Below are 13,410 nucleotides of genomic sequence, written 5' to 3'. Positions count from 1 at the left end.
TGAATTTAGTAAATCCTGTCACTGATTTCAGGCAGATTTCGCCCAATTTTTAATCAGTAGCGAATGCTCTAGATTTAGGGAAAGACCTGACGCCTTTGTTTAATAGGCTAATATATATATAAAAATATCCCTTTAACTAGTTCCCTGGCCAAACACTTTGTTGGTTATGTGTGTGAACCGCGCCATCAGATGACCATACCTGTACATTTTTAAACTGCTCTTCAGTCATCCAGTCGAATGGATTCTTCGCTTGTTGTCGTGTTTCAGACAACTTAGAGCCCAGACTCTGCAGTACAGTGACACAGAAGTCTGGAGAAATGACAAACTCTCTCTCTCCAGGCTTTGTTCGTCCTAAGGAACGTTCCACCTACAGATGGCAAGAAATCATGCCACTGGTTACTCTAGGTGCTCACACAGCTTCAAACAAACAAATATTGTACTTTTGATGCTTACCTCAAACGCTACTAGCAAAGCATACACCATTCTGTCTTCTTCTAATAATGACCGTGATAGGTACGAGAATATGTTACTAGTCACGCAGCTCACTACCCCTTTGATGGAAAACCTTTGAAGGCAACCATATAAACTAGGGTTAACTCATGGATGTTTTGTAATGTTTTGTAATGTGAAGTTTAGTAAAAACTCAAGGACTCACCTTTCTGAATGAGCGATTGATAGATCAAAAAGTTCTATCAACTGGCTGAAGCTGGTATCATATATCGGATTGAGCTTCTGGAGCTTTCTGGCTGTGTCAAACATAACTGCACCACGCACGGCTATCTCCCGGAACCCCTCACGAGAACGAAGCAAGTTGTGTTCTGAAGTGGTGATCTTTACGTACCTGTCAAATAATCAGAACTTCCCATCACATAACCACCTTTCATTAGATAACTAGCTATTAAAATCAAAACGAAGGCTATCATTGAAAGGGACAATGGGGTAGCTCGGCAAGAAACCTACTGCAGTGATGCATTCATTTGACTTTGATTGTGGAATAGGAATTAGAATGATGGTCATTTGTTAAACTATGCAGTATATTTGTCACCCTAGCCTGAGCCCATTACCACTATGTTTTCTAATAAAGCAGACATTAAATAACAATGCCAATCTCAGAAGTGGTCCGTACGTTTCGGTGGCTTCTTCATGCTGCAGTTTAAGGTCCCCCAGTCTCTTAGTGACAGATAGGTTGTGTAAAAGAGAGCCGTTCTGTTGCAAGGTAGCTAACATTTTCCCATCCAAATCTGACAGCTCTACCATGTTGTTAACACACTCCTGTAAAAAAAACCAATTAGAAGCATTTAATGATTCATATTATAAACACATTGAAATGCATAACCTCCCCTTGCATTTGAATTGACCAACCTACAGACACGCACAGGCTTAAAGGATAAAATCCCAAGCATTTAAACAGTGGTGCGGCCAAGATGAGCTTCTTTGCATATACAGCCAAGATTTCTTTATCATCCAATTGCAGTATTTACATTCTTCGAGTGGAGTGAGAATTTCAATGGACATCCAATAGATATTTAACTCCATTGCCTTACGTAGTTATATATTTTGTGCATAAACTCCTGGTTTGAATTTAATAACAGAAGTGCAGTTCTCAACTTGTAACCTCGGGCCAGGAGGAGGTATGCTGTGGCTTTGAATAGTATCATTTTTTAAGAAAAGGTCACAGGCATCATATCTTACTTCTTTCAGCAAAAGCTGTTCCTCACGCAGTCTGGGCTTTTCTTGCTGCACAAATCTATCCAAGAGCTGTTCCACAAGCCCATCTCTGTCCTGGTAGAAGTATAATATATTGCAGAAGGAAGCCACTTCTGGGGGTATAATGTCTGGGCTGGAGTTGGTGTGCAGGTACAGCTGGAAGCCAGGATGACACTCTACTTCATGTTCTGCAACCTTCAATTAAAGTTAGGATCGATATCTACAGGCACATTTAACATGTTCTGTTACATTCTAGGCTTTTGAGGCTTTGTCACTCTCCCGAGAACAACCCTGCCATAAGCAAAACGCTACCATAAGCAAATCATTTCTTTCATATCTCCACATCTCCTCCCGTTCCGGTCAGTGTTGATATTTTATTACTAAAACAAATTATGGCTGGGAGAAATGGACATTCACAGTGGCCTATGGCTTGGGACTCTACGTATTGACCTAGGTTACATGCAGAGCTATTTATCCCCCCTCTTCCATGGTAGAGTTTCTCAAGGTCAGAAAATAACCAATTTTGAGCAAACGTTATCTCCATGTATGTATGTATGTTTCAGAAAGCATCCTTTATAATTACAAACATCATACGGTGGAGGAAACTGAACAGCATTAGTTCACATTGATATACTTACCATCATTTTGAAAGGAACTTTATGTTGTTGAAATTCACTTTTTGAATTAAGAACCTGGGTAAATCGGACATCATGGGGCAAAGCTCGGACATCACAGTACATCAAAAGGAGAGGAAGTCCATCTATCAGACATGTATCCATTTCTGAACTGAGATCCTAAAAAATATTACATTAGGCCATAGTAGCTATACATTAACACATTTAATCAGTGGCAATTTTTTAATAATCTAAGTTATTTAGACTGCCACATGTATGGCAAGGCCGCCTTTGTATTAATGTGTTAAAGCAAGCGGTTTTCCTTTTCATCACAATGACTTGATGCAATCCCTACTGACTTTTGCTGGCAGCGGTGATTATATGCAATGGTAACTCAGCCCTTTTAAAATGACTTCGAGCACATAAGCATGATTGTCTTGTTACCTGGTACATGACTTCCACAGTCTCCTCTGGAAGGTGGCCTTTAATCCAGTCAATAGATTGGCCGGTGGGGTCACTGATTAAAGTCCAGGCTCTGTTCGCCTGTGTATTAGTTAAAATGCAGGAATTATCCAAAGCAAGTGGGTTTACAGGAAGGCCTTTCTTTTCCAACATCTTAATTTCTACCTGAAACAAAAAAAGGCAAACCAATGAAAATAACATCTACTGTTAACTAACGAAAAGTAATTAACATTGCGATATAAGTAGAGAAATACATTGAAATAAATACTGTTTAATGTAAAATATAGTAGTCTCCATGTTGAAATATTAACTTTCTTTGTAAAACAAATGGGATGCCTGTTCAGAATAGCCGAACACAGGTGATATTTCCAAATCTCTTGCGTACCTGATCCTTGGTGGGGGTGACCAAGATACCTGGCTAAGAAATCACAGGACTGAAGTGCTTATGTTGGCAGAAGTCATATACCGGACAGGGTGGTCTTTTCCTAAAAAAGGGTCTTTTCAATGATCTAATGGTGTTTCAAGCCACTAATGCACTTTATTTGAAACGCTCTTCTGTATAGTACTATGGAAATGTTTATGATGAATACCCCACCTCCACTTCTGGACAAAACAGAGACCCAACTAGTTAATTACATTAACCTTGTTGCATATATCTCAGAAAGATTAGATACTGTACCGGAGTGTGTAGAAATTGCATAAGGGGAAGATGCTTCAGGATTATTTTCTGAGGATTAGGAAGCCCGCACCTTTCACAAACTTTGAAAAGCAATCTTGTCACTCGGTTCCTGTAAGGAAGAAAGAAAAACTAAATTTGTGCTGCATTTAACCACACACACCATCACCAGTAATATAAGATATATTTTAACAATAAATGTAACAATGAAATATATATATATATATAAAATTTATTTTTTTCAACCCATTTTTTGAAATGTATCAGTGACTACCCTCCGTGGCAAATAGGTATAGAACTCTTCTTTTTGGTTTCTTCATAACTAATCGCACATTCTGTACCCTTTTAGATTTTCCTGGCAGATGGAGGGTCATTCACAAGATATGCAATGCATCATCTAGTCTGTTCACCCTTACTTTGCCTCTCACTGGTCCTGGGTCTCTTTTTTTCTATTTGTTAAAAAGTCCAACAACATTTACGCAAATAGCTGGCTTTATTTTTACAAAACAGCGCACCTTCCATCAGAAGTAAGAGAGGAGCAGTAGGTGAGGAATGCAGCTGCCAGGACACAATTTGTGAGAAGATCCAAAATGTTACTCTGCTCCAGGGTTTCTTTCCATTCCTCTTCTTTTATTTTCAATCTTAAAAGAATTAAAAATATATTAATCACATTATTTTAAGATTCCCTTCAGAGCTTCCATTGGGAGGTGAACTTTGTCTCTTTTCATATTGGCAAGAAAAGTTTACCCTCAATCACACAGTATATGTTGATGCATTAGCATCATGTATATGCCCTTCTGTTTTGGTTGCTGTTAAGATACAATGCATATGAAAAGAGATAAGAAAGATGCAGTGGTCCACACACTGAAAAAGTACATAGTTTTTTAGCCTCTACCCCATCTTCTTGAGGTTCTACTACCACGCCATCAGTAAAGTAAAACTTTCTTACATTACTTATAAGCCTCTGACACTCAATTTTTAGATGATGGCCACTTGTTCTAACATTCTTCTTCCATTCCCTTCTGCACTTTGTTAAATTCAAATGTTTATATCACATTGTTTTCTACAAGCTATACATATTGAGAGCTTTTAGTCTTGCTGATCATTTTTATTCTGTAAACCATTTACTATTTTAGTAGCCCTCGGAGGTGTGGTCTCCAGAACTGTACACAATACCGTTCCAGCATGTCCAGCGCTGCCTGAAGGCTCTCCTGGTGTGAATGGAGCTCCTCCTGCAGCTGGTACTTCATATTTACAGCACTGTCATATTCTTCGTGGAGCTGCGCCACCTGTGACAAGTAGGGAAGGCTTCATTAACATCGCTAGCACATAATTTCAGTAGCCAGACCTAGCAAATGATTTCTTATTACTTAAGAGAGATGGAACTAGTACAGATGTCACAGGGTATTTAGTACAATCTATTAGGATCTAAAGTTTCAATGCCTAGGGTAGGGGACAAGCTCCAAGGGGACTGCTAGGTTTTCGTGATTGAGTAAACTTCAGAAATCCATCTATCAGAGTTGTCTACCTTTCTGTTCTGGCTTTTTTGTTTTGTTCAGCAGCCAATACTTGTGTGATCAATCTCATATAACACATGTGGTAATAAGAAGGAAAAATGGTCCACAGTAAGGGATCACCCACCAAATTAAAACACCTATAGTGATTCAAGTAGAAGTTACCTCCGCCTGAAGAGCAAGAATGTCATCTTCATTAAGGGTGCTCATAGATTGATGATAACACATAGGTTCTTCCTCAGTACTGTCATCTCCCTAAACACGGGAGCATAGCAAAGATGGTTGAGATTGGTGAGAATGTACACAGCATATTATTTCAAATGATACATCCCCTTTAAAACCAGAGGTGACACAGAAAATCGGAGTTACAGTGTCTACCGTTTGTAGGTACTGAACTAGCTCACCATTGAAGACTGCGTCTCCTTTAAGACAAGATCCTCCTTCTCTTTTTCCAGATCTGAGAGCTTCTTCAGACATTCCTTTAACGGACCGCAGAGACGAGTGTACTCCACAACAGCAACAACAAAAGCCACTAAGGTAGCTGCATCTTCTGAGCTGTATCTGGCAGCTGCAATCGTGATCTCCCCTTTCTTTGTATCTTTGGTTTTACTGTTATCAGTGTGGGAATATTTTTTAGCTGGTGTGATGGATTGGGGTGTGGCATCTGAAAAACAAGTCTTAATATTTAATCAAAGGTCCTTATTGGGAAAAAAAATGGTGAACTGTGGCCTCCAACTCTTTTATTTGGAACAATTGTCGGCTAGATTGTAAGCTCGCAAGAGCAGGGCCCTCTTCTCCTTTGCACCAGTTTGTTATTGTATGTGTTATTGTGTTTGTTTATAAATTGTTCTAATGAATGTAACAGTGCTGCGGAATCGGCCGGCGCTTTATAAATAAATGTAATGTAATGTATATATTTACAAATTTAAAAAGCAATGTATATGTATTATGGCACAGTGCTGTTCTCAAGATCTCCATGAGAACAGTTCTCTCCCCTATTAAGGGGAAAAAAAAGGTCAGGAGAAGGGACAGAACTTCAGGACCACATAGTCTTAGTTCTGTCACCCTTAATCACAGATCTCTTCTTCCATGAGGTCAACAATTAAAATAAATATCATCAAAATAATTACTCTGAAAAACAAAATGTGGCAGCTGCAAGTAGTTTAGATAAATTAATGTAGTGATGCTAAAAGTTGTGACGGTGACAGTCCCTAGTTAAGTTATAAGGATAAGGCATATGGGGCAACAAAGGAGCTTCTTGTCTGGGGTACTATGTGGAACAATACCTGCATAACTAATCATTGGCTTGCGGTGTACTTACCTCTGCCCCCCTCTCCCCTTCTAAAGTGTTTCCAAAGCGAAGGAACAATGAAGCAGGATGGAATAACAATGCAAATCTTGTGGCAAGTAGTTTGGATATACAGTATTTATTGGTGCCATTAATACATCTATAAAGTGTATGTTTGCTAAGTATACTGAACTGTAAAATAAAAAATATTCCAAGTGAAAGGCTCACGGTGGCACTTTTTTTTTTGGTGTCATTGATACATATATATCAATTTTACGTACAAGGAGCAGCATTTTCAAGCAAGGATCCTTCCCCAGTTACTCCATAGGAACCTTCCTTAGCCTTTCCAAGGTATGTCTCTATTTCTTTTAGAGTCTGATCCGGAAGCCCATCTTCAAGTTTAGCGATCCTGTGTTAAAACAAACAAACATAAGAAAGGATGTCTGAATGTTTGGGCTAAATGTGTCAAAGGAACCGACTTCAAGACAGAGGGGAACATTCTTAAAATACATGCGCTAATAAGAAATTATGCATAGAATGAACATAACGCATAAGAATATTCACCATTTTTTATTACATGTGTATAGTAAAAAAGCAAAGCTTTTCAAAGAGACAGCACAGCCAGTGTTAGGGCTTATAGTAATTGCCATTGAAGTTACAGCTACCAATATATGTGATTATTCTGCCTCTCGGTGCTGAATTATCATTTTCTTGTTCAATCAGTTTTGATTCGCTAACAGAAACATAGAATTTGACAGCAGATAATAACCTTTGAGCCCATACAGCCTGTGCTTTACTGCTGGTGTAAAGAATAAAAATACAGATAACTTATGTATTCAAAAACACGAGATTAAAAACTATTTTTCAAAACCAATACTTTAAGGATGCGTACAGTTAATAGCTCTGCTTTTAAATGCTTTGTGAATTTATCGTAATATTTGGTTTACGTTTAAAACCTTAAAATTCTGAATACTGCTTAATAGCTATATTTATACATACTGATTAATCATTTCAACAAACTTGCTGCTCTCCCCCACTTGGTACTGCAGATTCTTCCATCTGGCTCTATCCACCTTATCCGTTGGATCCCGCAGACCTGCCAATCATAGTATAATTAGCAGTATTACATTTCAAAGCATCAGTATATTTCACCATAAAGACGTACACTAAATGCGTGATATTTAGGACAACACGTGAAAGGCTGGCTAATGCTATTCAGATTATTTCAATTTATATATTTCAAAAATTATAATTAAGACAATCACGTATTAAATACAAATAAACAGAACAGCTATGCGATTTAAAAAAATGATTTACTGAAAATATTAGCAAAAGCCGACGTGCATAGAGCTATAGAAAAAATACATATGGATTTTACCTCGTTTTGCTGTAGATTGTTTTGCTTGAAATCTGTTGCTACCTCTACTTTCAGAGCTTTCGTATATTTGTACTGGAGATTTGGGAAGGCCGTTTGTGTTTTCAGCTCTCGTGAGACAGCCAACCATGACCAACGCCATCTCTAGAATCTAAATAGAGATAGTTAAGACGTTAAACTTTTGTCCACTCTAATTCTAACAGTTTTATATATTTTTTTTTTAATTTTGCTATTTATTCCATGTTCTATTTAGATGGCAGACACATATGTCTCGATTAACTAAGAGCTAAAGCTCTACCCCACGAGTTTATTTCTGTAGCACTTTTTCCTCGGTTAACATTTGCCATTTTCCAGATGATTGGAAGTTTGCGATATATGCATTCATTTTTTAAGAATAGGGAAATACATTTTTTTTACATTTACATTTTACATTGATCTCACCTGTGCAACAAGGTATGGTGGGTTTTGGCACCGAGCAAGCCTCTCAATGCATGATTTGTCCACTTTGCTGCACCAGTGCATTACCTACAAATAAAATCAAGGTAGTAAACGCCTAATAGACACGCATGACATTAAGTCTCCTTGCTGCATAAAGAGAAACCAAAATACTACCTGGCTCTTTGCATTCTGTAGGTTGCTTCTTACATCTTCCAGTTCACTAGTAGCTGTGTCGATCACCAGTGAGATTTGATGTAGATAGGATGTTTTACTGGCTTCCTTCATGCGGTTAAAGGCATCATCATATTCATCTGAGCCGTCTGTGAAACAAGCCACAAAATAAGTACCTAGTAGATGCGCATGAAATATTACTAATATCACACATACAATATAACATATATTTTCATACAAATAATAAATCCTTCCATGGCTTTGAAGACTTTTATTACCTAGAAGTTATCTAAATACAGATTGTTCTACATGCGCAGAACTCATCTATACTGCTAGATGCTTTATAATTATTTTTTTTATTTAACAGCAAAAGTTAATTATGTGCAGTTTATTCAGCTCAGAAAAATGAGTAGGGATCAGGAATCTTACCATCTTTAAGTAACTCATCATTCTCTTCAAGACAGTCAAATTCATTTTCATTTTGGGAGAGGAAAATCTGAAGAGTCTTGTCTCCCACACCTATATTGAAATGAAAGGATTATGATATATTATTATGTTACATTTAAGGAAAGAGACAGGGAACTCTGTATTGTTTCATCACAGCAAGCATACATATGTAGAGCAGAAAATTAGTGCCATCTTTTCAAAATGTCGACCGGGAATGACAAAGCTTAATTGCGGTCGGTTGAGATCTAGACAGGAGCACAGTATGATTAAAAACTTTGTGGCTTTCCATGGCTTTGTCAGGGAGGTGGAGTTGGTATCAATGTAATCATAATGATTAAGGGTATCCATGTCTGGATTACCATTTTTACTTTTAGGGAGACCCTCTGGGAAAAAAAATCAATAAAATACCAATAAAGGCATTCTCTTTACCAAATTTGCTTAGGAAAGTCTGCAAGACAAGAGAGCGGTCTGTGCAGCTGTGACCACACTGATGTAGCCAATTGCTGACATATGACATCATAGGTGGGTCAGGCATTAGGCGCACTGTATGTGAAGAAGGAATCAATACTCGATCGCACTGTACCACCAGGCATGAAACACAATTTAACTTCTTATGAGGAAAAAAGTAAGGGCCGATGATGGCAGATTATACTCGTACAAGGAGAATTATTGATACTTAAAATGCATGCTAAGAAGAAAGAAGAAATAAAGGTGTCACTGGATATTCCCATGAAAACATTTGTTGTTGAGAAAGAGTCAGCCATGATCTTTTGGCTCATCTCTATCCATAAGTCTGAAGCTTAGTTTTAGGGCAGGGGTGGCACATTGAAGAATTTAAGAAATTACCATAAATTAACATAATTAAATATAGCCAAACTTTCACAGGTTACAATGATGCACCATACTGTATTCTACTATTCATATTATATCTCTCACCTAACTCTGCTTTAAGCCTTTCCAAGATTGAAGTCTTGCTGATAAGTTTATTTAGTACATCTGCTGCTTTATCTTGTGCTTTGCTGTAGTCTTTCTCGAGTACCGTAATCTTTTCTTCGGTTTCTCTGGCATCGCTTCTGGTTCTAGCAAGTGTTTCAATGGCGCACCTTCAAAAATGAAACAAAATGATTTACTCAAATTGTGGATGCCTATAATATAATCTAGTAATATAGTCAAATATAATTGTATATGCTCTTAGTCGCATTTATCAGACTAATTATGGAAGAAAACTCTAGAAATTTGCACAGAGAGAGGAAGGTGTTCAGGAGTATACTTGGGTTAGACTAGATGCATATTTTTGTCACTAACCTTGACAAATAGCTCTAATATAGAATAAAAAAAGATAAATAGTATTTGGGAACACTACAGCACACTACGTAAAAAGGAAAATACACTTACTGTATTTGGTCAATGGCTTTATCCTGCTCTTCTCTTTTCCTTGTAAAGATATATTTAAAGTTATCCAAAAATATCTCCAATGTGCTTGGTCCAATGAAAACATAATCACGCTTTGCTGTTGTTTCCTGGAGCTTAATCCTCTCCTGGGATGATAAAATGAAATCTTTATATTAGTTTGCGTATGAGATTCAAAGGTGGAAACACTAGTGGAGAGGCCAGTGCCATCATGTAAGGCAAGTTAAACACATTGCAATACACAAATGCTCACTATACACATCAATTAGGGTTGAATCGCGATGGTTCATTTTAAATCTTTATGCTTAATACTAAGTCAGCTTTCATAGACTGTAACATGGTGGCATATTAGAAATGTACACTATATGGACAAAAGTATTAGGATACCAGACCATTACACCAACAGGGACTTTTATGACATTGCATTCTAAATACATAGACATTAATACGTAGCTGGTCCCCGCTTTGCAGCTATAACAGCTTCCACTCTTCTGGGAAAACTTTTGGAGAGTTTCTGTGGGACTTTTTGACCATTCATTCAGTAGAGCATTTGTAAGGTCAGGCTCTGATGTTGGATGAGAAGGTCTGGCTCGCAACCTCCGAAACGTCTCCCAAACATGTTGGATGAGGTTGAGGTCCGGGCTCTATGTAGCACGGTCAAGTTCTTGCACGCCGAACTCATCCAACTATATCTTCATGGACCTTGCTTTGTAAACCGGGATACGTTCATGCTGGAATAGAAAAGGGCCTTCCCCGCAATGTTCCCACAAAGTTGGAAGCATAGCATTGTCCAAAACAATGTCTACTTCAGCATACCAAGGCATACAGAGGCCATGGGATGCATTTTTTTATTTATAGCCATTCATTATATTTGAGCTCTCATGAGGAATACTTTAAAATTCATAGTAAACTCTCCTGATACCACTGTTGAAAAATGGCAATGTGAATCTGTACCTGAATAATTTCTCTGCAATAAGGAAACTCATTGGTGATTATGTCTCCCATTATATCTTCCGCCCCATCAATCTCCTTTTCAGTGTCTCCAGATTGGTTGGATGTGTATCCCTCAGCCCATGGAACCTGGTTGCTTTCTTTAAGCATAAAACTATGGATCAAAGAAATGGCCAAGGCAACTTTTTCTCTGCAATAGAAAATAAGGATTTAAAATGTGTATGTTTTTATTTGACAAATCCCAATAAAGAGTAAGCAACATTTGGAGGCAGGAATAGTCATTGGGTGGGTTAGCATGATGAGAATTATAATTTTGGAAGGACAGAGTTGCTTATTGAGTAGTGTTTGCTAGCTAGAATTCAGAGGACTGCAAGTTTTTACCGAATTTCCTCTGTGAACGTCTCCATAATTTGGTGCTGTGTTATGTAGTATTTTGCTTCTTCATTAATAACATCTTCTGACCAGCTGTCAATCCAGATTATTTGGCAACCATTTAAAAATCCTGGGTATTTCCTGGAATTAAACAAGAAACCTGAATGAGTTATACAAACAGAAGAAGCATGGGAAACAAATGTCTTCATAATGGTGGAGTTTCAACGGTCTATAGAAACAGTATTGTTGAGTATGAACATATTAACAATCACTTTAAGGTACCAACTAAGAATGGGGTTCTGTCTTGTTAAGAAAATGATCCAGTTTTCTCTCTCTGAAGCAACGTGGAAAATGGACCCCAATATGCATTCAACTTGAAAACAGGAGTGGACTCAAGGTGCTGAAATTCTCCATCTTTAATGGTGGACTTACTTTGCTGCCGTCTCCAAAAGTATGTGATTAGGAGGAAGGCACACCATTATCCTCAGGAGAGACTTCACTTGAGAAACAAGGTACCTGGCTGGGTCATATCCAAGGTGTGGATGTTTCCTCCGGACAACAGGCCCCAGAACCTATAGAAACATTGCAAGTCTTACTTATTTAACAATTTTGCAAAAATAGCTACTAAATATATATATATATATATCTATATATAAAACAAAGTTTAATCACAGGTATATGGTATAGGAACACACAGTATGTGTTGGTTGTTGGTTTTTGGGAATGACAATGTGGCCCTTGCCAGTGGCTGCCTAATAATATAAATGAGGACTCTGGCTGGATATGCGCGGCTGCACGTTATGGGGCTCTGTCGGCCAACACCCCACCGGGCAAGAGACCAGTCAGGCCCTTCTGGGAACACATTGTAAAGGTATGGTTTTATATAACACATAGGCTGTAAAATCTGCAATGATTGTAATAAAGCCTAGATACTATCAGAATTGCGTTACCCCATCATTAGATCCATTTAGGTTGGGACATTTTTCTGGAATCAATACTCAAGAAAGCCTGTTTCTATCTTATAATGCAATTAAGCATTAAAATGAAGAAATGTGATACATGAATAAAATGGTTTTCTCCTACTCTTATTTTAGGTTATTTTGTTAGATCCCAGTTCAGGAAAAAAAAAAAACTTGAAAAACATCTTGTCTAAGATGTTTTGTTGTATGGATTTGCCTTGGTCCATCTCCACAATGATTTCTGATAATAGTCTGTACAGAAACAGCATAGCTGTGCTGACAAGAATATTCTTGTCATATAAATGTATTTTATTTTATAAATTACCAATTCTATAACTAGTATGATGATAGATGAAAACAACGCTTATTTAATCTTTTCATTTCTACCGGCAGAGAATTTAAAGGTCCTTAATGTCCCTGACACCCCTTCTATAGGAGAATGTGTGAGAACTTTAAATATGCGGGTACTTTAAAAATGCATCCATCCAAATCAATAAAAACAAAGCATTTTTCTGATATGCCATGCTGCAAAACGGCCTTCTTCCTCCGTGATCCTGATTGGATGCTTGGCGCTGTCAATAAGTGGTAGAGAAGTACTCTAATTAAAACCAATGGGAGCACTTTACTGGCACTGGTTGACTGGTTGACTGGTTCAAGCAGCCAATCAGTGGCATGAAAGTGTCCCCATTGAAATCAATGGGAAGACTTTACACATGCACCCTGGGGTCTAAACAGACCCCTCAACGTATTGTTCAGCAGAGCTGTTGCTGACTGGAGATGGGTACATGGCGTGCAGGGGAATGCATTTAGCTGGGTTATAGGTAATGGAGCAAATGCATTTGGGGGGGATTCTGCAGACTCTCCCATGCATTTGCAAAACGGATCACACAAAATTAAAGGGGACCATGCAGCTGTTATATGTATTAAAATGCACACAATGGCAGGAATGTCTCTTTACAACCCCATTACATATGTAAGCTTTGTACACCTGCCTCAAACATTGTTAAAATGAATAAATTCCTTAAG

At 37.9% G+C, this 13,410-nt stretch overlaps 1 protein-coding gene across 1 annotated transcript in view; it reads right to left on the bottom strand.

Moving 5' to 3' along the window:
* Window positions 1-13,410, bottom strand: part of LOC149302446 (uncharacterized) — an 80,527-nt gene that overhangs the window by 9,550 nt on the left and 57,567 nt on the right. The window contains 22 exon segments of the mRNA XM_089482539.1: window positions 200-367; window positions 454-541; window positions 644-841; window positions 1,127-1,272; window positions 1,693-1,902; window positions 2,346-2,501; window positions 2,766-2,948; window positions 3,463-3,571; window positions 4,636-4,748; window positions 5,139-5,228; window positions 5,378-5,637; window positions 6,543-6,670; window positions 7,261-7,357; window positions 7,640-7,787; window positions 8,078-8,161; window positions 8,249-8,394; window positions 8,675-8,764; window positions 9,629-9,795; window positions 10,088-10,230; window positions 11,057-11,243; window positions 11,435-11,566; window positions 11,858-11,997. Coding sequence (XP_089338665.1) covers window positions 200-367; window positions 454-541; window positions 644-841; window positions 1,127-1,272; window positions 1,693-1,902; window positions 2,346-2,501; window positions 2,766-2,948; window positions 3,463-3,571; window positions 4,636-4,748; window positions 5,139-5,228; window positions 5,378-5,637; window positions 6,543-6,670; window positions 7,261-7,357; window positions 7,640-7,787; window positions 8,078-8,161; window positions 8,249-8,394; window positions 8,675-8,764; window positions 9,629-9,795; window positions 10,088-10,230; window positions 11,057-11,243; window positions 11,435-11,566; window positions 11,858-11,997 — 3,183 coding nt within the window.

The sequence above is a fragment of the Sceloporus occidentalis genome, unplaced genomic scaffold, assembly GCF_023333645.1.
Source record: "Sceloporus occidentalis isolate IW3139 unplaced genomic scaffold, rSceOcc1.0.p SCAF_19, whole genome shotgun sequence".
NCBI classification, from domain to species: Eukaryota; Metazoa; Chordata; class Lepidosauria; order Squamata; family Phrynosomatidae; genus Sceloporus; species Sceloporus occidentalis.
Note: the sequence above shows the minus strand (reverse complement) of the source record. Positions and strands in the feature narration are given on the sequence as shown.